Below are 26,050 nucleotides of genomic sequence, written 5' to 3'. Positions count from 1 at the left end.
GTCCTTATCTACCCTCCTGGCTTTGTTTTTCTCCGTGATGTTGTTTCTTGCCACTTTTCCCTGAAACAGTGTAAGCACTGTGAAGCTTAGGTCTACTTGCTGAATCCCCAGTGCCTAGAATAGCACCTGACTCATAACAGGTCCTCGATAAATGTGTGTTGAATAAATGAATTAATAAATTGGCCTCAGCCTAGCCTGGCCAGCCTCTGTTACAGACAGCTCGGTGGGGCCAGGACCAGCAAGAACTTATGATTTGGGGTGATTTTGGTGCTGAAAACTTCCTTTGCTACTGTACATGGTTCCCTTGCCAAATTAAAGAGCTTTGACTCCATGTGGAAACTTGAAATGCAAAGCTTTGTAATCCTTGGCGAGGATGCGTGGAGGCTGGTTAGATTTGGTTATAAACCATTTGGACTGCCAGAAAATCCAGTCAATGTGTTGTTTAAATTCACAAATCAAAATAAATACTCATGAATTGAAATGAATTTGCTAAACCTCAGTGTGCCATTTGGGTCAATGTCATTGTCCATCCTTTTTTTTCTTATTCAAATCTCATTAGCTAGCAGCTCTGCCTGCCTCTCCTAATGCTGTTCACCCTGCCCAAGATGAGCAACTCCCACCTGAAAGCAGAGCAACTTCCCTGAAAACAATTTCAAATGGAGAGAGAATTAATCCATGAAGTATTAACAAGGATTCCATTCCCCTCTGGCCCTGGTAATTTCTAGAACATTGAATTAAGGAGTTCTCAGACCTTTACAAATTCTCTAGGCAAACATTATTAGCAGAGAGAAGCCCATACAGCATGTTAGAAGATTGCCAGAAAATGTCAGTGAAATTTCTGAATAAAATAAAAGAAATTGAAACTCCACCTCCCCATTTTCTCCTCTTCTCCCTCCCTTCCCATAGCATGATTAGAAAGTCATTTCGTGTGTCTTATATGTTTGCTCAATCAAAGGCAAACATACATGATTGATGGTGACAGGGAACACATTTAACTCATTCTTTACTTTGCAGCAAAATGATTTGTGTAAACTGTCTGCCTAACATTAAAGGTAAAACAAACTTAGAAATCCCAAAATGTTATATTTTTCTCTAATATTTTCCTTTTGGTTTTATAGCTGTAATCACATATGGATTCTTTTATTTGGCTCTTGGCATGGACTGAACAAAGAAGAAGGCAGCACAGAAAAAGATTATGTAACGTACAAACAGAGCCCTGTGCCCAGTGAGGATGGAGCCACAGAAGCTGCAATGGCCAAGACTCAATATGAAAACCAGGAGAAACTGCCATTCACCCTGGTCCTTATCAGCTGGCAAGACATTGTCACTAATGTGAAATGAGGCCCTCTTGACCGAGCCTCTGGTCAAACATAAAAATGAGCCATTTCAGAGATTATTGGCCTTTAATTGTGTGCACTTCTGAGTCCATCTGGGCATCCACAGGCTGAGTCCTCCTGGCCTAGCCCTCCTTCCAGTTTTCAAACTTAGGTTTTATGGGTGCCACCCACCATTGGTGATTTTTCAAGCAAAAATCTGAAAATGTTATTAAACCATTAGTAATAAAATCTCTGACTCCCTTATTGAACCTATTGGTTGTCACTGCCCTAGAGTGATACCAAATGTAAATCTATGCCCAGAGCAATGATGAGGAACCTGGGACTTTGAGGGGACTATTCTGCATATCTAGGGGGTGCAAAGCAGGGAGCCACCATTGATTCAATACAGTGGATATTTTGTCAGGGACTTTAAAATTATAATAGTACCCTAAATTTGCATGGCACTTTGCAGTTTATAAGACATAAATTTTTACCTATATTATTTTCTATTTGACCAGATACACAAGCATTTTATTGAATATCACTTGGGAAACATGCCTAATTCAGAGTAGCTGCCATCTCTCACTCTTCCTCATTTGTAGAGTTGGAAGAAATAGGAAGAAGGGAAATAGGAAGCTGATTGGCTTCTGGTTGCACAGCTGGATGGGAAATGGGAGCGTGAGGGCCAGAACTCCACTAGATCATTGAGTTTTTAGCTCTATCCTTTCCCCACCATTAAACGTTCCTTCTGCTAGAGAAATGTCTCAAATGTAAACACTGCTTGGTTTTGTATTCAAATCAATAGCTTCTAAGAATAGAAATCACTTCGCAATATTTGTAAAAGTAGCATCCTAGGTTTCCCCAGCTGTAGCAAACTCTGTGATATAAAAATTAATATATTTTTCAAAGGTAGGAAGTACAGATATCTGCCACATTCCCTCCATGGTGCCTTAGTCTGAAAAAGACCCAGGCAGTGCTGTCTTCCTAGACCGTAATGCCTTGTCATGGGCAGGAATTTGTTGCTCACGTCGTCTTGCAATTGAACAGGGCAGAGAGATGATGACCCACTTGCTCAGGGCGATGTAAGAAAGCTAAAAAGCTTAAGGAAGGATTGAGTGGGTCAGAATACAGTATGGCGGATTTCCAACACGAGCAGGGAGTGATGCCGAAGGGTTAGGCAGCGCTGATCAAAGAAAGGAAGGAATGAACATGTGTAAGGGGAAGAAGAATGGCTGATCCTAATCCTGGCAGGCTCCCTCTGATCATAATAAAACATTCACGTAACTCAAACAACTTGGGCACACGTGGTAGAGCTTTGAATTGGGATGTCCTGTAGATTAGTGGAGAAACCTAGTTGTGTTTACTTCTGGCCGTTTTCCGTTATAGGAACATGCTCACCGTATGTGGTCCCACTGAGTCAGAAGTAATTTCAATTATTGTCCGGATATCTCCTTTAATTGTTTTTAAATCAATTTACAGTAAAATTGATTGTGTGTCTGTGTGTCTGTAGCTCTTTGCCTTTTAACACATATGTAGAGTCGTGCAGTCACCACTAAAGTCAGGATACAGAACAGTTTCAATACCCCCCAAATTCCCTCACTTTGCCGTCATGTTATCCCTGCACCCCCAGCCCCCTAGCCCCCGGCAACCACTGATTTATTCTCCATCACTATTGTTTTGTCTTTTTGAGAATGTCTTGTAAATGAAATCATACAGTGTGTAACCTTTTGAGACCAACTTTTTTCACTCAGTACAAGTCCCTTGAGATCCATCCAGGTTATTGTGTATATCAATATTTCATTCTTTTCTATTGCTGAATAGTATGGCTTTTATGGATGTGCCTGGTTTGTTTATCCATTCTTTCCCTCAGTGGCATTTAGGTTGTTTCCAGTTTGGGATGATTATGAATAGAACTGATAGAAACATTTGTGTAGAAGTTTGTGTGGACGTAAGTTTTAATTTCTCTAGGGTAAATACCTAGAAGTAGGATTGCTGGATTATAGGGTAAGTGTATGTTTAAAAGAAACTGCCAAAGTGTTTTCCAGAATGGCTGTACCATTTATTATTCCCACCAGCAATGTATGAGAGTTCTCGTTACTCTGTATCCTTGCTAGCACTTGGTATTACTGGTATTTTTTATTTTGTCCTTTCTAATGGGTATGTAGTGGTATCTCATTGTGGTTTTAATATATATTTCCCTAATGGCTAATGATGTTTAACGTATCTTCATATGCTAATTTGTCATCTGTATCTCCTTTTTGGTGAAGTGTTTGGCCTATTATTTTTAATAGGCTTTGTTTTTTAAAGCACTTTTAGGTTCACAGGAAAATTGAGTGAAGATACAGAGAATTCCCATATACTCCCTGCCCCTGCACATGCGGAGCCTCCCCATCGTCAACATCTTTCACCAGAGTGGTACATTCGCTACAGTTGATAAACCTTCCTCCACTCTCGTCTCTGGCAAACGCTGATCTTTTTACTCTCTCCAGAGTTCCGCCTTTTCCAGAGTGTCATGTGCTTGAAGTCATACAGTTTGCAGCCTTTTTGGATTAGCTTCTTTTACTTAGTAATATGCTTCTAAGTTTCCTCCATGTCTTTTCATGACTTGGTAGCTCATTTCTCTTTAGCACTGAATAATATTCCATTGTCTGGATGTACCACAGTTTATTTATCCATCCACCTACTGAAGGACATCTTGGTTGATTCCAAATTTTGGCAATTATGAATGAAGCTGCTGCAAACATTTGGTGCAGGTTTTTGTGTGGATATGTTTTCAGCTTCTTTGGTTGAATACCAAGATGTGCAATTGCTAGATCATATGGTAAGAGTATGTTTAGTTTTTCAAGAAATCACCAAACTGTCTTCCAAAGTGACTGTACTATTTGCATTCCCACCAGCAATTTGGTGGTGGGAATCCTTGCTGGCATTTGATGTAATCAGTGTTTGGCTTATTTTTAAATTGGCTTGTTTGTTTTTTACTGTTGAGTTTAAAATTTCCTTATATATTCTGGATATCTTGTTGGGTATGGGATTTGGAAATTTTTTCTCCCAGTTTGTAGCTTGTGTTTTCATTTTCTTAACACTGCCTTTTCTGGATAAAACTTTTTAAATTTTAAAATTTGGAAGGTTGTCTCAAATGTTAAATATAGAGTTTCCATGTAACCTAATAATTCCACTCTTAGGTATTTACCCAAGATACCGATGTATTAATACCATATGTATTAATTTCCCATGGCTGCTATAATACATTACCACAAACTTAGTTGCTTAAAACAGCACAAGTTTTTCTCTTCCTTTTCTGGAGGCCAAAAGTCTGAAATGAGTCTCACTGGCCTGAAGTCAAGGTGTTGGCAGGGCTGGTTCCTGCTGGAGGTGCTCGGGGAGAATCGGTTTCCTTGCCTTCTCTAGTGTATGGAGGCTGCCTGCATTCCTTGGCTCATGACTCACATCGTTCTGAGCTTTTGCCTCCTAAGTCACATCTCCTATTTCCTCTTTTTAGTCAAATCTTCACCTGCCTCCTTCTTATAAGAACACTTGAGATTACAATTAGGGCCCTCTTGGATAATACAGAATAATCTCCCATCCCAACATCTTTAACTTAATTATATCTGCAAAGTCCTTTTTGCCATACAAGGTAACATTCACAGGTTCCAGAGATGTAGGGCATGGATATCTTTGGGAGCCATTATTCAGTCTACCATAATCTGCTCTCTGGCCCTCAAAGATCCACATTCATCCCACATGCAAAATGTATTCACTCATCCTAACATCCTTAGAAGTCTCAACCCTGAAGTACCAATTCAAGTTCAAAGCTTCATCTAAATATCATGAACTCAAAAGTCCCAAATTTCATCATCTAAATTATCTAAATCAGTTATGGGTAAGACTCTGGGTATGATCCGTACTGGGGCAAAATTCCTTTCCATTTGTAGATCTGAAAAACTAGAAAACAAGTATTCCGCCTCCAAAATACAGTGGTAGGGCAGCCATAGGATAACAGTTATAGGCATTCCCAATCCAAAGGGGGGAAAATAGAAGGAAGAAAAGAGCTACCGCCCCCAAGTACCTTCAAAATCTAATCAAAAAAATTCCTTTAGGTTTCAAGATCTGGGAATAATCTCCTGTGGCTTCAAATTGGCATTAGATAATGTGATTCCTCCAAATGTATTCTTTTTTAGAATTGCTTCGGCTATTCTAATGTTTTGGCCTTTCCATATAAATTTTAGGATCAGCTTGTCTATATCTACAAAAAATCCTACTAATATTTTGGTTGGAATTATGTTAAACCTACAGACCAAATTAGGGGGCATTGGCATTCATGAACGTGGATTCCAATCCATGAACATTGACTCTCTATTTATTTAGATAATCTTTAACTTTCATCAGTGTTTCGTAGTTTTCAGCAAACAGATTCAGTATATTTCTGTTAGATTTATATGTAAATATTACATTTTTTTGAGCTATTGTAAATGGCATCTTAAAAAAATTCAGTTACCAATTGTTCAGTTCATTGGTGGTACGTAGAAATACACATTATTTTTCTATGTTGACCTTTTATCATGCAACCACACTGCACTGGCTAGCACTTCTTGCAAGGTATTGACTAGGAGTAGTGAGAGAAGACATCTTTAATTTGTTCCCACTCTTGGGGGAAGATATTCAGTGTTTCACCATTAAGTATAATGTTAGCTGTAGATGGCCTTCTTTTGAGCTTGAGGAAGTTCTTTTCTGTTAATAATTTGATGAGAGTTTTTCTCATGAGTGGATGTTGAATTTTTCCAAATGCTTTTTGTGCATCAGTTGATATAAGCATGTTGGTTTTCTTCTTTAGACTGTTAATATGGTGGGGTTAGTTTCCTCTTCTAGCTTCTTAAGATGAAGCTTAGGTTATTTATTTGAGACTCTTCTTTTTTAACATAAGCATTTAATGCTGCATATTTCCTTCTGAGCACGCTTTAACTGCATTAGCTGCATTCTGCAAATTTTGATATGTTGTATTTTCATTTTCATTCAGTTAAAATATTTTATAATTTCACTTGAGACTTCTTCTTTGACCCATGGATTATTTAAATGTGTGTTGCTTAATTTCCAAGTATTTGGAGATATTCCTTTCATCTTTCTTTTATTGATTTGTGGTCTGATTCCATTCTAGTTAGGGAACCTACTTTGTATGACTTCAATTCTTTTAAATTTGTTCAAGTGTGTTGTATGTGATCTATGTTGGTGAATGTTCCATGTGAGCTTGGAAAGAATGTGGGTTGTGCTGTTGTTGGGCAGAGTGTTCTATAAATGTCAATTAGAGCCCGTCGGTTGATGATGGTGTTCACTTCTTCTATACCCTTGCTGATTTTACGTCTACTAGTTCTACCCATTACAATGAGAAAAGTGCTGAAGTCTCCAACTGTAATTGTGGATTTGTCTATTTTACTTCTGTCAGGTTTTGCCTTGTGTATTTTGAAACTCTGTTAAGTATATATACATTTGGATTGTTGTATTTCTTGGTGAATTGACCTTTTTATTGTTATATATTGTCTTTAATATCCTTGGTAATTCTCTTTGTTCTGAAGTCTAGTAGACTCCAGATCTGATATTAATAGACCCACTCAAGCTTTCTTTTTGATTAGTGTTTTCATAGAAAAAATATATCGTTTCTCATCATTTTTTGTTTGAACCAAACTATAACTTTAAATTTTAAGTGATTTTCATGTAGACAGCTTGTTGTTGGGTCATTTTTAAAAAACCCATTCACTGAATCTCTGTTTGTCAAAAGGTGTGCTAGACTATTTGTCTGTAGTGTAATTATTGATATGTTTGGATTTAGATCTAATATTTTGTTTCCTCTGTTTTAGTTCTCCTCTTTCCTTTATGATTTTGGGTTATTTGAATGTTTGTAGTATTCCCTTTTATTTACAGTGTTTCTTTATATAGTTTTTTAACTGGTTGCTCTTGGCACTGTAATGTACATACTTAACTTTTCAAGTCTACTTACCTCTTCAAGTGTAGTGTAGAAATCTTACCAACCTATAGCTTTCTTTATTTTCCGTGTTTTATGTTACAGTTGTGTTATATATTACATCTATACATTGAAAACTCCATCAGACAATGTTATAAGTTTTTGGTTTCAACCATCAAACATTTTTTTTAAAGAACTCAATAGAAGTATTGTCTTTTTGTATTTGTCCTATTTCCCATTTCTATTGTTTTTTCTTCATTTCTGATGTTCTAATTTTCCCTTTGGCATCCTTTCCATTCTGACTGTAAAATTTCCCTTAGCAATTCCTTCAGAGTAGTCTCCTGGAAACAAATATTATTTTTCCTCATCTGACAATGTTTTTATTTCACCTTCATTCCTGAAGGACATTTTTAGTGGATATAGAATTCTAGGTTGACAATTCTTTTCTTTTGGTACTATAAAAATGTTTCACTTCCTTCTTGCCTCCATTGCTTCTGATGAGAAATCTATAGCCATTTGAATTGTTGTTAACTGTAAGTAATGAGGCATTATTCTCTGGTTGCTTTCAAGATTGTTCTTTTTGTCTTTAGTTCTCTGTCATTTGATTACAATGTGTTTGAGCATTATTTCTTTTGTTTTTTCTGCCAGGGATCACTGAGATTCTTGAATCTCTAGGTTTCTCTTTCGTGGAATTTGGGAAGTTTTCATTCATTATTTTTTCTGCACCATACACTTTGTGCTCTCTTTCTGGGATTCCTATGACACAAATGTTGGGCCTTTGTCTAATGCACCACAGGACCCTAAGGCTCTAGTTATGTTGTTTTTTCAATCTTTTTGTTCCCTCTCTGTTGTTCAAATTGCACAATTTATATTGATCTAACTTCAAGTTCATTAACTCTTTCTTCTATCATCTCCATTCTGCATTGAGCCCATCCACTGAGTGTGTTAATTAGTGTATTTTTCAATTCTAGAATTTCCATATGACTTTTATTTTTATTTATTTATTTTTTTGTGAGGAAGATTGGCCCTAAGCTAACATTTGTTGTCAATCTTCCTCTTTTTTTTCTTTTTTTTGCTTGAGGAAGATTGTTGCTGAGCTAACATCTGTACCAATCTTCCTCTATTTTATGTGGGATGCTGCCACAGCATGGCTTGATGAGCAGTGCCAGGTCCACACCCCAGATCCGAACCTGTGAACCCCGGGCTGCTGAAGCAGAGCACGAGAACTTAACCGCTATGCTACTGGGTCAGCCCCAGTCTTTTTTTTATCTTGTTTTTTTTCACTAGGGCTTTCTGCCTTTCAATTCTTTACAAAAGTGCTATTCCTTAGTTATTGGAACATTTTATAATAGCTGATTTAGGCCCTTGTTAGATAATTCTAATATTTGTGCCATCTAGGCATTGGATACAAGTTGAGATTTTTCTTGTTATTTATATGTCAAGTAATGTTTTATTGTATCCTTGACATTTTGATTATTTTATTACGAAAGTCTGGACCTTGTTTAAATCTTACAAAAATGTTAATAATTTTATTTTGGCATGTAACTGGCCTGTTTGATTTTAGGCTGCAAGTTCTGACAAAGCTTCTGTGGATTGTGATTCGAATGGTAGTTCAGTTTTCAAAGTATTGGCAGTGCTGTTTGGATCTGTCCCACATCAGCCCGAGACTGGGTGGTAGTCTATATTATAGTTTAGTTCTGAAATCTATATATGCTGTGTAGGGTCACTTCTCTCCATGGACAACTCAGGGTGAGCCCAGGGATTCACAGACAATTGTAAGGAGCTACTTTCCCAAGTCTTCTTTCTCTGTGATCTTCAGGGAACTTTCAGTTTCCGTGGGACCATCCTTTTTATCCTCTGAACAGAAAGCTGGGGCTTTAGTTACCCTGCTTTGCTGTACACTTCCTGATACTGTGCCTTTACCTGGGGCAAACCAGTGGGAGGACAAGGAGAGATAAAAAGCAGCAGGGCCTTGCCCCATTCTCTTGGTGCCTCAGATTCTCTAGCCAGAGAAGGTTCTTTCACCTCCTTTGATCTCCTTCCACCTCCCTTTGCCACTGCTGCTACTGCTACCACTGGATGCCTTAGGAGCGAGGGTACAAGAAAAGAATAGAGAATAAAAGAGAAAAGAGAAAAACTATGATTTCCCCCCATTCTGTTTAAGTGCTAGGAATTCACCCTACCGGTCTTTGAGCCAGAACGAGAGCTTCTCTTGGAGCTTTCTCTGTCTACACCCTGGTCCTTATTTACAGGTCTGGGATGCCCTAAGGTCAAGCTAGAGGATACAAGAGGAAAAACAATGGCAAGCTCACTGCTGATTTGGTGGTGCTTCCAATTCTGGTCATTTTCCCCAGTGTGCCTGCTACTATTTACTTCTCAGTCTTCAAGTTGCTGCTCCATGCATTCTGTCCATGTTTAATAGATGCATGTTTAATAGACGAAAGATATGGGGTAGTGTGCTTATGCTGTCTTATCCAGAACCAGAAACCCAGATACGATTTTAGAAGCCATTTTCTATGTTTGTCCTTTATAGCAGGACTAGGGAGAATATTGCCTCCAAGGCAGTGTCATCATCATCGTGTCCTTTTAGCATATTCAATAATCATTTCTCTTTGGGGGGAGTTTGAGATAATCCACCTTTTCATCAGAGGCTATGAATAACATAATATGGGAAGCCGGGTTACAGTGGAATCCTTTGCCTCTCCTGGTAGAACAATGTGAGGTGGCTGTTTCAACTTCACACTCATTTGGTTGATTTAGAGAAACTTTGGGACACCAGTAAAATGATGCTGAGATCAATTTAGGCATCCATCTGCCATCCTGAAAAATGACATGCGACAAAACCTGTCAACTGGGTATAATTTTTGTAGTTTTTATCATTAACTGCCACATGTATTTCACAGTAAGAAGAGTGATGCAGGCCCACTGGTTAGGGTTTCAAGTTCAAAGAAATACAGATTTCCTGCCTCAGTGCTGTGCTTTGTGTACACTAGGGGATGAGAAGTAGGATGGGAAGTGGATGGACTTAATTGACCTATATGAGTGAGAGATAGCACTTCTTCCCTTTTCCCCATACCGTGTCAGTAGGAAGGGTATCTCTGCCCACTGAGAAGTAACATACATCTCTGTGCCCACTGACCTTGGTGTGCAAGGTTGCACACTTTATTGTCAGTCTGCCAAGAGAAATCTGTGTTTATTCCTAGCCTCCCTATTTATGGTGCTGCTTTTTAGGACAATGGATTTAATCAGTTTCTCCTTTTTCTAGACTGTGACAAAATAAACATCATTTTTTACGGAGTTTCTGTTGGTTTCTTGTTTTAGTTAAAGTTTTGCAGTGAGAAGGCCATTTCTTTCAGTGGATGGGTATTTTTTCTTCTCCGTGAATAGATGAGTGAGGAAAGACTAGTGAGAGGGGAATATGTAGTGCCTGTTTCAGAATTGGATTAGGTATTAGACTTGATTGTTGGAAGATCTTGGATGGTGTCTCCCTATCTAGATATATCCACGGACCACTATGTTATCCAAATTTGTCAGCACAGCCCTCACTCTTCACATTTGTGAAATGTGAAGGAAGTTGTGTAGCTGTGCAGCGGGCAGAAGGATAGGGTAGGGGACAAGTTCTAAGACTCTGATGTAGGACATGATTTGTTGTAAGAACTTGGACTGCCTACTCAATTTTCCTGAGCTTCATGTTCACCCACTGTAAAAATTGGAAGAGCCTAGAGGGCCGTTGGAAAGATTACCAGTGTATGATAGCACCTAACCCCCTTCTTCCCTCTCAGGAGTGGGTGGTACTGTTTGAGTTTCTATTTTTGATGAGACTTGAGACTGGGTTAGGATTGCGTCACTGGTGGGAGAAGGTAGAGCGATGGGCTTAATATAAAACCATCCTATAGGATGGCATAAATGCATCCCTCCCTATATTGCTTGCAATTTTGTGTTGCCAACATCTTTGTAAATAACTGATTTTGGGGGAAGTCCCTGGAATTCTTTGTGGTGAGATACAGAGCTGGCAGAATTTTCGGCCTGGATGTGTTTTCTTGGGCAGCAGCATTGTTCATCAGCCTAAATGACACTGGTTCCCTCTGCCCCTTCAAAATTTCTCTCAAAAATCCACCTCCTACCCCCAGAGCTAGAAGATTTTATCTGCACATACAGGTGAAAGCTGAGTGCATCTGTCTGGCTTTTCCTGGACCTCTGCAGTGAATGGATGACTGTTCTTTCTCATGTGTAATGAAAGCCCAATGAGCAAATGCAGCCGCGCCCAGGACAGAGCCCTGCAGTGGCAGTGACTGGAAGGATGAATGGCTGTGTGCTGGAGTGAACACCTGTGGAGGACTCAAAGACAGTAGCAAACTCCTGGGGCCTTCCCAGGATTGAAATGTGCTATTGACTTGAACTTGCTCATGGGACCAGTGAGGAGAGGGACAGAGAGATGTCTCCCTACCCAAACAGGATCATCACAAATCCTCTCCTTCTTCTCATCTCAGACCAACTGCAGGGTGAGGGCCAGCCTGGCAGTTTTCTGGGAACATTGAACTATAGTGAGTGCTAAAATCTTCCTAGAAGTGCAACAAGGAGAGAAATGTGCCTCCTAGAGCTCTTCTCAGGGGCCTCAAAGTCCATGGTTGGAATGAATGCTTTGGTAAACTATTTGGTGTGGGAGGGACGAGTTAGTTTTTCCCAAGAGGTATGTTCAAGTAACAACAGATGTTTTCTTTTCTTTTTGAGGAAGATTAGCTCTGAGCTAACATCTGCTGCCAATCCTCCTCTTTTTGCTCAGGAAGCCTGGCCCTGAGCTAACATCCATGCCCATCTTCCTCTACTTTATATGTGGGACGCCTACCATAGCATGGCTTGCCAAGTGGTGCCATGTCCGTACCCGGGATCCGAACCGGTGAACCCCGGGCCACCAAAGCAGAACATGCGCACTTAACCACTGCACCACCGGCCCGGCCCCACAACAGATGTTTTATAACTTGCCTTCTAAAGAGGGTGAGTCCACTTAACTGCAAGGCTTTGCTTTTACTGAGGGGAGTATTCAAAATTGGGGCCAGATTGAATTGCTGAGGGCAGGAGAGACTGAGGGCTCTGACCAGTGGTCATTCTTCTCTTTTTTCTCCCCAACCAGTGCTCAGCCTCTCCTCCAAATACAAAATGAAGAAGTATTTTTAAAAATAATGTTTGAGGGGCTGGCCCCGTGGCTGAGTGGTTAAGTTCGCGCGCTCCGCTGCAGGCGGCCCAGTGTTTCGTTAGTTCGAATCCTGGGCGCGGACATGGCACTGCTCATCAGACCACGCTGAGGCAGCGTCCCACATGCCACAACTAGAAGAACCCACAACGAAGAATATACAACTATGTACCGGGGGGCTTTGGGGAGAAAAAGGAAAAAATAAAATCTTTAAAAAAAAAAAAAATAATGTTTGAATAAGCACCAGTTTATTTGCACATCTATCCTGTGGACCAAAGATGTGCCAGGTGTCAGCTCAAAATCAGTCTTGGAGGCAAGGCTGGAAACAAGAAGGAAAGCCATTTGCTAGGAAGGAGGATGAGAGGTAAGAGTAAAGTGTAGGGAGTCCCCAGCTGAGGAATGTGGACAAAAGTCAAGTCCAAGAACCAGAAGATGCTAATCCTGTCTACTCATCAGGGTGTTGCTGCCTCAGGGCTCCCTTCAGAAGGCCAGGCTGGGTCTTCCTATATTCACTTAAAGGTACTGTCCACACATGACCCTTCTCCTATTTTGGGAGACCATCATTTCTTCCAAATACTTAACTTTTCTCTTATCATCATATCTGTTCAGAGTGAACTTGCTGGCCACTGGGAAAGGAGGTGAGTAAGGAGGACCTCCAGAGAACACTGTTATCTTGTGGGGACAAACTCAAGCTGCTTAGTTTTTCGCTTCAGCACAGAGGATCATTTGATGATCAGTGATATTCCATGCTTTTCCAGCAGCAGCTAAGCAATAGGAAGCCATGAATTACAGGCCCAACATCTAACTGGCCTATGTTGCTTTGTATTAGCAGTAAAGATGTCTTCATCGTCACCATCACCGTCATCACCATCATCATCATTCATCATCACCATCACCATGATCACCACCATCATCATTATTATCACCAACACCATTATCACCATCACTGTCACCATCATCATCACTCATTACTTATAATGATAGCTAACATTTATAGAACATCTGCACAGTACATGCTCAATAAATGCTATCTTTTAGTATGATTAAACCACAAGGGCACCTGACACATAGGAAGCACACAGCAAACATTAGCTATTTGCCAGGCACTATGTTAAGCACTTTATATACATCATCTCATTTCACTGCCTTCCTAGGAGGGAGGTACTATTGTTGTTGTCATTTTGCAGGTGATGGGAATGAGGCCTTGGAGAGGTTATACAACTTGGCCCAGGGGCACTCGGTGAAGCTGAGATTTGAACCCAAGCTTGCATGTGCTTCAGTACTTCTTACACTGCTACTGCACCTCAGGATCATGGCACCCCTTAAAAGGAAACTGCTCAGCCTAGCTAAACACCTCAGCAATTTATAGGCTACCCACTTTCAATCTCTGAACCAAATGTCTTTTTGATGAGGCCTAAAATCCATTCTAGGAAGCCGCAGAGGGAAATTTCTGAAGTCATTTCTAACTTCCTGTGAAAATATTCTCTAGCTGGCAAGAGATTTTCCAGATAACAATGAATACACAATAAAGCGGGTGGCTCAGCCTTGGATACCTGGCTCACAAATAACCCATTTGGCTTCCCAATCACCCTGATACCTAAAACTAGCAGAATTTATGCTCATGGCTGGAATGGCTCTGTTCAGCCAGAAAGCAAAAGTTTATGGCTGAACCCTTTGCTCTGAAATGAAATCTAGTCTCTTTGGCTCGACTTTATTAGGCCGTATTGTACAGCGATAGGAGACATAAGTATCCAGAATCTGCTGTCACTAAAACAGAACTGAGTTGGCAAGCATTTTCATCCTCACACTCAACACTGTGTCCTAAAATGGGAAAGTTGAATAGAAATTAGGGATACAAATCAGGGCCATTTTCTGAAACTTTATTTTTAGGCGAATTAAATATAGCCATGTTCTTGTTCTCTCTTTACAAGCCCACGCTGAACTGGAGACTAAGCTATCATTGAGGTCACTTGATCAATGGAGAGAGACTGAGTAGATAAATCTGGACCCCTGAAATATTATTTAGACTAATTACCACAGCAACCCAAACACTTTGATACCCATCTTGTGCTTAATTATCTCCAAGCTTTCTCTGTAAGTGGCTCCAATATTTAGGGATACTCATGGAAAGCATTCTTTTTCATCTTTAACTCAAATCCTTTGGACTGCAATTGATTCCCTTTAATCTTGGGTCCTCAAAGGCATGATGGAGAATACTTGTTTCTTGTTCTTCTCTGTCTTTTGGAATAGCTCTTTGCTACTCAAAGAGTGGTCCATGTTTGGGCAGCATCAGTGTTGTCTGGGAGCTTGTTACAAATGCAGAATCTTAGACACCCCACCTTGCCCCTGCTCCCCACCAGGACTACCAGCATCACAAACCACATTTTACTAAGACCATTGGGTGATTCACATGCACATTAGTGTCTGGGATATGTTGGACTCAGAGCTTGAAAGGACGTTTGTTAAGTAAGCCCTCAGACACACCCCTTGGTGAGAAATTATCCAGAGTGTTAACATCAGTGGATGTGGTGGGATTCTCACTAAACTGTCTAAAATGTTGAAGATTCTATAAAGGCATAGGCAAATTTCTAGTGGTTTATTTCCTCAAAAGCAAGTTCATAATTCCTGTGCTGATTCAAATACTTTTCTTTCTAACTCATTTCCTCTTCTGCCAGTTCTAAATAGGTAGGTAGATAGATAGATAGATAGATAACCAATCATTGTTTCTGACCTCAATTTTAGAATTTAGGAGTGATGGAATTGCCAAATATAGCCTTTGCTGTGCTCAGTCTATTTCCTGTTGAATTGTTGTTCACCTCTACATTGGAATCCAAAAAGTGAAGATAAGCAGAAGACAGGGCTAAGTCTCATGGGGAAGACAGGAGAGTCACGAAACAAGGGAGAAAAGGGGCTCCTTTCCGCAGGGCTGGTGATGGGACTCCTAGTTCGTAGTTGGAAGGACTTCAGTTAGATTGGTGGTGATACACTAGTTTCTGAGAGTTATTTCTTTCAAATGCAGGCTTCTAAGTTATGGGATTTAGAATTTAGAAAAGCATAAGCTGCTTGCTAAGTAGCCCAAGATGTTCTGTGATAACAACATCTCCCAGAAAAATATTGCTCATAATAAGAAGTTTTCTGGGAAGTTTAAAAATGACCCAATTATATATGCTCCCTATTAGATCCCAAGAAAGCAGAGTTTTTCAGTATTTGCAGGCAGAAGTTGGTTCATTTCATGGTCTGACATTAAATGCTATGAAGTTATCAATGCTCACTTACGATTAGATGCCTGGAGAAATTGTGTTTGTTTCTTTGTGTCTCTTCTCCAGTTTTGTCTTGCTCAGTTAAATTCAACAAATATTAATTATTAATAACTATAATTACTTTATAAAGTAATATCCTGCTTGTTCTAGAAGATACAAAGTTGAGCACATCAAGGGAGGGGCTCATGTTCCAAACTCCACTTTATTGTAGTTCTCATCAGATGGCTAGAAGACTCAGATGCTGTGATGGTAGCTAACGATAACTAACATGTACTGGGTGCTTACTATGGGCCAGGTTGTGTTCTCAGCATCCTATATTGATCATCTCCTTTACCCCTCCCAACCTTCCTGGAGGTGGGCACAATTAGTGTTCCCAGTGAGGCAAGGCAGAACACATCAAGTTGGGAAAATGAGGGAAGGTCTCACGAGGAAGTGGCATATGATGTGAACTTTATAGGAAGAGTTGGATTTTGACAACCGGAAATGGCCATAGAAAGATACGTTTCTACAGAAGAATCAAGGGGAATAAGGCAGTGGAAGGGAGAGGAGGTTTTTAGATTAACATTGTCCATCTCCATGTTGGAGCAGCTGCTCCTTGAAATACAGGATTCTGAGACTAAGTACCATGTTTCCCCCTTGGAAATTTACAGTTCATATTAACATGTTAAATGCTCTAAGCATCGCCCTAAAAAATCCCCAATTTGGCTTCGTTAAATCCAGTGCTTCCCAAATTTACTTATTCCTTTCGATAAATATTATTGAGCCACTACTATGTACTGTGCATTGTTCCAGGCACTAGAGATTCAGATAAAATTTTCTGCCTTCAAAATAACCCATAAAACCACCTCTCTACTCTCTTATGTGCAAGATAACACCTGTTAGTAAGTTCTCTCGAGCTTATTTTGGGAAATCTTAGTTGAGGATAATTCTTATCTACTGAAACTTGGGGCTAATTGTGGGAAGTAAGGTTTGTAAAATACAGTGGGACCAGCACAACTTCAAGTTCAGTCCGTGGTTAGTTGCAAGGAACTGTTTGTTAGTTATCCATGAAGAGATAAGTACAGACAATGAGAGTAAGTGCTTAGACGCTTTTATAGCAATTTGAAAGATTAATTTTATCTTGGTTGACTCTGATGGTAAACATTTGAGACTTATACTTTGTGTGTCTTGTCTTTTTATTTCTCTTTTTGGAATTCATTTCTGTTAGATTTTGTAGAAGTTTGAGCCTGCAAAAGAATGGATATTAGAAATAAAAACGAAACCCTGGTCCTTCACTTCCAGTAGGCTGAGAAGCTCTGTCCTAGAAAATTCTGCATGCTGGGGGCTGAATTGTCCTCATGAGGATTGCTCGGCAGATGTCTGCTTGAGGACATTTACTTCCTGCTTGCTCTGCCCAGATTAGAATTATTTTTAGTGGTACTTTAAGGACCTTACTATTTGAAGCACAAATGAGAATGTTCTTAACTATTAGCAAGATTGCAAAACTGAAGTCCTATTTGGACAGGTAGGGACTAGGCCAATCTTTTGAAAGGTCTGACATCTTGAGCATAAATACCTCTTCCATGTTGGAGAGAAAAATAAGGAGAGGATAGAAAACCTTCTACGTGTTGAAAAAAATACCAATTTCCTGCCACATAGGCAACACTTTCTTAGATAATTTCTAAATAATAATTATTTTTAAAAGTTCTCATATCACTCTTTCTGCTAACCCTTCCTTTAACCTTGGTTTCTCTGGCACTCTGTCTCTTCAGAAATAATCTGGTTTGGGGTAAAGTAGTGAGGAAAATGACTCGTATTCTAACACTTTTGCAGGTCTGTTAATCTCTCTTTGTACATCTCATGTGGGCTAATTTTTTTTTTCATAATGGAAATGGAAGAAATCTGATGGAAGAAATCTCATTTGATAGTCTGCAGCCCACTAGTCTGGAATAAGAGATTTGGCTCAAGTCCACCCAAAATTAATCTTTGGAGTTGTTTGTTTATTCATTCAGAGCTGAAGCAACCAGTTATCTGGCATTCCCTCAAATCCCAACTGATTTGTTTTAATGGACATTGTCCTGAAGCCTTTGGAAAAGTCTGAGATCCTTTCGTCCATTCTCACATTCTGGAAAATGCAATCTGAAATAGGCCATAATTGTGGAATGCCAAATCGTAACGGAGCTCCTGAAATCCATTGCTGCTCCCGAAAGGGCAGCTGACCTGAGTCCACATCCAAGAAGTCCAGTGTTGATATGCAATTTGGCACAGAGAAGAAATATATTCTGAAAAGGTGCAAATCACCATTTGTTCCCCGTCTTTTCTGTCTCCTCCCTTGGTTTCAACTAACTTTATCACCGGTTTGCTCCACCCCTGGAAATCTGTGCAGTGAGACATTCTCTGTTCTGGCACCTGTGAGGACTTACACAAACAAGATGCAGGCGCTTCGTTTTTGAATTCCGTGAATTGATTTTAGGATTTGTAACTAAACTGAATAATGTTGAGGTGAGAAAGGGAGGGAGGAAGAGATAGCCACATGCCATTGGGCAAGTTTGTTAGCACTGGACCATAGAGGGAGATAAAGGGGGAGAGAGTCCAGGAAGCCCAATTATACTCAATTGTCCTTAACATTGTTCTTTCCAGCAAGAAACAATTAGATGCGACATTAAATCAGATTTTCCCCATGCGATTGAGAAATGGGGATAAATGACCCCATACATTTTAGTAACCAGCCTCTACGCTCTTCAACCTAGAGCCCATAAATGCTGATTCCGTTTATTATTGTAGTCAAGGGCTCGACACTTCCTGTGGGTATTCTGTCTTTTTAGTAGGAACATATTTAATGTTTTTGTGGGATCTGAGGTATGTTGATCAGTTCATGTCACTGCATTCTGTTTTAGACTGTCACATTATAAAGGATAGTGACAATGTACTGTGTAATTTATATGTACAAATGTTCATTCAGATGTGGCCAATTAATTCTTATTAAGCAGTTTTATGATATAAAACCGTGCGTTCTTTAGAAGAAGCATGTTAACTGAGAATTTGGATACATTTTTAAAAATTAGTAAATGCAATAAATACCTGATAATACAGTAGCCTCCTACTACCAGTTTGGGACAATGTTAGTGTGTATATCACAACTCACCTTTTCTTATTGCAGCTATTAGCATAATGGTTATTGGTTTTTATAATTTCCTTTTAGTTCATTATTTTTCATGTGCATAATATGACATATATTTTGATTAAAACAGTCTGCTTGTTTTCATTTGAATAAGGATTGTTATATGCTAATCTTTGGAATTATTTACATGACTCCAGAGGTAGGGATGGACTTTTGCGAAATTATTTGGCTGTAATCAATACAGTTATTCAGACTCTTTGCTGGGAACAGAAGATGGTGGTTGTAACATATCCCAGCCAAGATGGTTGATTTTTTACATTCACAGGGCTGTTAGCATTAGAGAAACACAGTTTCACTCTAATCAGAGAAAGCATAAAAAATAAAGGGTGTCGTTATCAACCTACCACTAGTAACACATGCAGAATCTGGGATCAAGAAGGTGTTACTTTCCTGGGAGCCAAAGCTGATGTTTCTGGTTGGAAGGAGTCTTTGATGGATTGGTATGAACCATTTACTTTGGGGGTTGAACTAGACTGGTTGAAAAATTAGATAATGAAAGGTAGATAAATAAGACCATGAGAAGTGTAAACGAGCTAGCCCAATGGCTCAATTCTCTTTTCGCACTGAAGGTTCTGTGAGTATTTGATGAATAAGGACTTACAGCACACCACCTGCACATCTTTGCTGGACGTTCTTCTAAAGCAGCCGGAGTTTGATCTGACAGCCAAGGGAGAAATTGCTGCCTCAGGAAATGCTTCGCCTTTGACTGATTGTTGAATGGCTGGCAAATTAATTTTGGCGCCTTTCCCTAAGTCATTTTGGTCCCATTCTTTCATTTTTCTGCTGGGATGTGTGTATTTGCATTACAGCTAAAAATACGTTGACAACACAAATGTGGAGAACAGCATGTACTATTTTAGGAAAGAAGTTGTAGGCTTGGATGGTTCCATTTCATAGGATAAGAATGATGCTGTCATGCTCTGAGAGGGAGCCTGAACTCTCCTTTCAGCTCTACTCAAAATCCGTATTACTTCTCAGTGAACTCTTACAAAGTCATGGGCTCCAGGGTTTAAGATTTTGAGTCATTGAGGGGCTTCTGTTCTGATATTTTCCCCTTAGGTACTTATATACAGCAAACCCTCGCTGCCTGCTAAAATCCTAGCACACCACTACCCTATATATTTACCTTGTCATCTCTAGCAAGAGGTATTATGGTGGGTGGTAAAGAACGTGAACTCTGGATCCTGTCTGTACCGCTAAGTGGCTTTGTGACCTTCAGTGGGTTACCTAACCTCTCTGTGCCTCTGTTTTATCATCTGTTAAAGAGCAGTCATAATGACAACAACTTGCTCCACCCTCTCTAGATCTCTTTGTTTACTGTCATTTTCTCCATGTTAAGGCACAAATGTTTTAAACTCAACATATTTTACACTTATTTTTCCTTTCCTAAGAATGCATTTCATTACTGCGGACAAAGGTAAAAGTGAGAAAGGTGCACTTTTGTCTTTGCTTTTCCAAAGTCAGTCAAAGTTGTCAAGGTTGAGATTTAGAAGGGTAAACCTTGACAGGAAGTGATCATTTAAGCACTCGCCTTGGGATGAAGGTTGACGGCCTGTTGCCTAAGTTTGTGACGTCCTACAGTGTCAGAAGGCTGGCTGTCCGCTCCGACTCTCCTGGTGTGACGGCCTGTTCCTATGCTTGTTCCATTACAACTTGTCATTCTTGACCTTACGGATTAAAGAGTTTCAGTGTAATTATGATTATTGATTCTTCTGTTATAGATATGGGTTTAAAGATTTTTTTTGATTGTGGTAAAATACATGTAACATAAAATTTAACATCTTAACCATTTTTAAGTGTTTTCTTCAGAAATACTGTTAAAGATGTGGAAATCTTAAAGGGTTCTGCTGCTGAATTTAAACTCCTCAGCATGTATACAGCGCATTCAGTGCTACTGTATCTAGCACTGTAGACACCAACTGGGAATCTGCATATGGATGTGAAGAGGAATTTGGCTTTCTAGAAAAGTTCTGTATATTTTTTCCAGTTTGTTGACTTTCAGTCCTCAAGCATTTCAGATCAGCCTCAAAGGCAAACTTGCAGAAAAAGAAATATGGGAAAAATCAGTGAAAGTCACATATATCTAGTCAGATATATCTTAGCCAGATATGTCTGGCTGGTGCTTTTTCTGGCAAAGAGAAAAATATGGGAAAATAAATACCAGTTTAAATAAGATTTAATTGGTAATTAGAACAGGTCCTAAGATACAGAAGTATTTGCTGAATGAGTATAAGTATTTGCTGAATGAATGAATGAATGAATGAAACAATTTTTGCTAATTCAAAATGAACATGAATAATATTGTTGTCCTACAAAAAATCTGTTTCTACTTAAAAAGTTTAATGATTAACTTTAGTAATTAATAAAATTTGATCTAAAGAGTAATTCCATTAGCACATAGAGACATGAAAATATGACCATAACTAAAAGAACCATATTAATTGAGGAATACCACCAAAATCAATAATAATGGAGATAAAGGTTCATATTTCCATTATTTTTGAAAATCAAGTGTAATATTTAAATAACACATTATAAAAAGAATGTCTTTGCTAAAAGAATAGGCTAAATTCTTCCACTTCAAGAATACTACTTGCCCATAAATATCTACTATAAGGATTTATAATTGGCGGTTGCTCATATAGTATCCTATTCACTGGTAAAACAAATATTTTCAGTTATTTACTAATGTAGACTAGGATTTTTTCAAATTAGTTAGAATTAATGACTTTTGCTTATAAAGTCAAGAATATCTTTTATTTGAAAAAAGTTGACATCTTATGATTCAAGGAAATTAAGAAGTTTGTGCTTAGCTAAACACATTGCAGTTAATTTTTAAAATCATACAGTTTAACAATAGAAATGGTTGAGTGCCTTTTTTTTTAAATACCGCACTCTGGGGAAGACCAATTTGTAGATAAACAACCCATACCCAGCAGCAGTGCATAGCTAATGTCTAACGGGTGGGAGTAGGTTAGAAGCAGCTCAAGCTAACGAAGTTAACCCACATAATCTAATCCCCCAGACTGAGCACAAAGCAGACAAATAGCATAGAAGCAGGGAGCATTCAATTTATTTCTAAATTATTCCTGGCTTTTGTATTGCAGAATGTCACCAAGTAGATGGTAGGTGTGCATTTCCCAGTGTTTCCAACTCTCTCAACTTCACACGTTGCATTTCCCCTCATTGGCTATTGGGCCACAGGCAAGATGACTTTTAATTCAATATAGCACAAAAAATTGTAAAGAGACACTTTCTCTTGGCTGGGAAACTGCCTATCATCTTCTTGCTAACCTCAGTAGAGGTGAACGTGGGAGGCAGCAGCTTGCAGAAACCCCAGGACCACACAGCCTGCCCGCCTGTCTTGGGAATCCCTGAGATCATCAGCATTCTTGTTCTTATTCACTTTATAATTTTTTTCTAATGTTATTTGAAATTTCCTGTCATTGGTGAATTCTTTTTTTTTTTCTTGTTTTGTGGAGAAGAAACTTCTTCTTCCTTTTTTCTTTCTTTCTTTCTTTTTATTTTTTGGTGAAGATGATTGGCCCTGAGCTAACATCTGTTGCCAAGTCTTCTTCTTTTTTTTTTCTCCCCAAAGCCCCAGTAGTTGTATATCCTAGTTGTAGGTTATTTTATTTCTTCTATGTGGGATGCTGCCACATCATGGCTTAGTGAGCAGTGTGTAGGTCGGCACCCAGGATCCAAATTGGCAAACCCTGGGCTGCCCAGGTGGAGTGTGTGAACTTAACCACTCAACCACGGGCTGGCCCCCTCACTTTTTAATTTTTAAAGGTTGATTCTAATGTAAAATCCTTCCAGAAATGACTACCAGGAAGAAGGGTGTTGGGAAAACCAGTTGAACTTAATTGATTAGAAAAAAAAAAAGCATTTTAATGATATTTGGGGTAAGATAACTCTGAAACTATATTTTACCTTTTGTGATATTCAAGGTGGAGTTGGAAAAATCTACTATTTTTTTTCCAAACTAGAAATAGATGTATTGTTTCACTGTAATATCAAACAATGAAGAAATCTATAGAGAAAAAAATGTCATTTTACATCTCAGAGATAACGACTATTAGTATTTTGGTATAAAGCTTTCTAGATTTTTCTATGGCTTTACCAACATTCAGGTAATTATAGTATGTTTTAAAAGAATAGGATCAGACTATACCTACTAGTACTGTACCTTTTTACGTAATTTCCATATGAACAGGTACACATTTTCATCATAATTTTTAATTGCTTTTCTCTATTCCATTGAATAAACATACCATTTGTGGTTATTTCCAATTTTGCATGAATAGAAGGGATATTCTTATACATGTCTTTTATACTTGTCTGCTTGTTTCTTTGCTATGAACGCTTAAAATGGAATTGTTGTGTAAAAGACTATGTACTTTTATAAATTTTGACAACAATTGTAAAATTTCTTTCCAAAAAATTGTATCTATTTACCTGCCCACCAGCATTGTGAGTGAGCGCCCATGCCTCCACACCCTTGGGAAACACACAGGTTAAAAAGAGGTGGTGCCTTAGGGGGGACATACTTGTAGTCTATGAGTTTAGGGTCATGGAAAGCTTCATGTGGGCTGTGTAATTGTGTGCCTGGTTGCTAAAGAAGGTCACCATCACATAACCAGTGCATTCATTTGTTTACTAAATGGTATAACTCAAGTTTCCCTTTTCCATCCTACTGTCATATCTTAAACCCTCCTCTTGTGTTCTCTTTTAGATTGAGGAAGACACGTGGCAGAAGTACTACTTGGAAGGAGTCTCAAATGAAATGTACACAGAATATCTCTCCAGTGCCTTTGTGGGTCTGTCCTTCCCTACTGTTTGTGAGTAAGTGACCATTAACCATACGCTCTTTGGCTCTCAGGGATATTTAATGTGCCCCTTGTAGGACAGACATCCCACCTCTGCCCAGCACAGTTGGGGCACTCAACAGTTACTGAGGGTATCCTGTGTGCTCAGCCTTGTACGATGAGTGGGAAAGTGGGTCATTACATGGTCCCTGCCTTGGGGATTTCTGCTGGCCCTACATTTCCCTCCAGTCCTGAGAATCTCAGGCTTGGACGTATCATTTGTACGAAATTATGAACTGCAGTTTTCCTGCTTGTCTTGAATTATTCTCCTGCGACAGAGACTCATTTGTGAAGGGTGGCATGAACCCATGACTTTCTGATTTTACCAGGCCAAACCAATCTTGCTAACTCCTTGATGAAAGGGATTTTAATCTCTTTTTCAATTAAATCAGATCATAGAGACATCAGAGAAGCCACTGTTCAAAGTGTGTCCTCAATTTGCTGAGAAAATGTGGAACCAAATGTACAGAAGGAGGCCTTGGAAAAGTCCTTAGCAATTTGGCCCAACGTGGACAACCACCGTGTTACAACAAGAAGGCTTGAGGCTGGCCCAGTGGCGTAGTGGTTAAGTTCGCCCACTTCGCTTTGGTGGCCTGGAGTTTGCTGGTTCAGAACCTGGGCACATACCTACACACCGCTCATCAAGCCTTGCTGGGGCAGCATCCCCCATAGAAAATAGAGGAAGATTGGCACAGGTGTTAGCTCAGCAACAATCTTCCTAAAGCAAAAAGAGGAAGATTGGCAACTGATGTTAGCTCAGGACCAGTCTTCTTCACTAAAAAAAAGAAGAAGGCTTAACTTGTCCTTATACTGGCTCAGCAGGATGGATCTAAGCAGGACCAGTCCCAGCCTGTCATGGCCCCTTGAGGTAGAACAGGGAATACCTAAGGGGTATAATCTCAGAAGCTCCAGGTGTCTTGGTCCCCAAGAAACTTCCTTAATGACACTGCCTCCGATTCCCCACTTAGAATCTCAGATGTTGGGTTTAAGTCAAACAGGGGCTCTGTCCCCTGTGAAAACACAATTTTCCTGGGAATCCTGAAATTCCCTGATTAATTAAGCCTGATTACCAACACCTTAGCAAAGGATTTGATAAGCTCAGTCTCACTGATAAAAACTAGGAAGAAATGGGAATCTGGGAACCCATTGGGCTGAGGAAGCAAAGCTGCTCTCTTGTGCTGTCTGCCTGTCTACACACCAAACCTGCCTTCTGGAAAGGGAGATCTGAAGAGGCTAGTCCTGGGGGCTCTCGGGCTCCTCTGTCTCACGGATTCCTGTCGGTGTGCAGTGGAGAGGGGACAGAGTGCCTAGGAGTCTGGTGTTTGCCTGGAGCCTCCTGTCAGTGAGCACAGCAGGCGCACTCTCTCCGTCCCTGGCCCAGACCTGAAGCAGTCCAAAATGGTTTGGCTGTTTACTGACATTTCCCACCCTGTCTCTAAGGGAAAGTCTAAATGCTCAATGCACTGGAAAAGTGAATAGGTAATTGATTCGGAAGGAGTTATTTTCTGAAAATGGATGCCCTGTTGTAACTCCCACGTGTTCCTTTATTTGAGAGCTATTTCTCTTTCTGCCACACAAAGAAGTTAACCATTCAGAGACATTGGGTCCTGGAACACTGAAGCTGTCCCAGGGGATCATTTCCACCTTGGAGCTTGGCCTGCCTAGGATAGAAAGCCCAGGAGAATTCAGGACTTACAATAGAAGCTGGCTTTATAAAAAGGCAATCGAGGCCCCCTATAGCTAAGGCAGGGATAGTCTGAGCACACAGCAGAGCTGCCGGGGCCTGGAGATATCCTCTGGCATTGGGGGCATTAGCAGGGGAGCGTGCGAAGCCCCCTTCCTTGGCTGTTGATTTTCCCTGGCTTGACCGGTGTTTATGTCTAACATAAGTTTTCCCTCGGGACTTTCCCACTGCTTCTCTTACTCTGCTCCTTGGAACCAAGCTTAAGAGTGTTAACCTAGAGGATTAGGACTGCTACCCCTAGGGGCTGCAACTGTGATACCTACAGGGTAAATTTGACTCATGTTTTTGCCCTATACAGTATTTAATTTCCTAAAAGTTAGTTGCCAATATTTCAAAAGAGTTGTATTTCACGTAAAAACTGGATTTCTGGCCTCTCTTGAAAATCTGAGGAGCCAACACAGGAGTTGCATTTCTGCCAAATGCTCACTGGCTCCAGTCTGCTGTAAGAAAGGGTTTAGTGTAGGCCTTCCCCTCCCTGATGTCTTAAACCAGACCAAATTTGCATTTACATCCCAGGCCTGGCCCTGTAGACCTGTCAGTTTGCCAACTCTGACCCAC

At 39.8% G+C, this 26,050-nt stretch overlaps 1 protein-coding gene across 22 annotated transcripts in view; it reads left to right on the top strand.

Moving 5' to 3' along the window:
• KCNMA1 (potassium calcium-activated channel subfamily M alpha 1) overlaps window positions 1-26,050 on the top strand; it is a 714,937-nt gene that overhangs the window by 522,750 nt on the left and 166,137 nt on the right. For all 22 annotated transcript variants that reach the window (XM_014836994.3, XM_014836959.3, XM_070491092.1 and 19 more), the window contains one exon: window positions 23,616-23,725. In XM_014836994.3, coding sequence (XP_014692480.3) covers window positions 23,616-23,725 — 110 coding nt within the window. The remainder of the gene's footprint in view (window positions 1-23,615; window positions 23,726-26,050) is intronic.

Source organism: Equus asinus, chromosome 2, assembly GCF_041296235.1.
Source record: "Equus asinus isolate D_3611 breed Donkey chromosome 2, EquAss-T2T_v2, whole genome shotgun sequence".
NCBI classification, from domain to species: Eukaryota; Metazoa; Chordata; class Mammalia; order Perissodactyla; family Equidae; genus Equus; species Equus asinus.
Note: the sequence above shows the minus strand (reverse complement) of the source record. Positions and strands in the feature narration are given on the sequence as shown.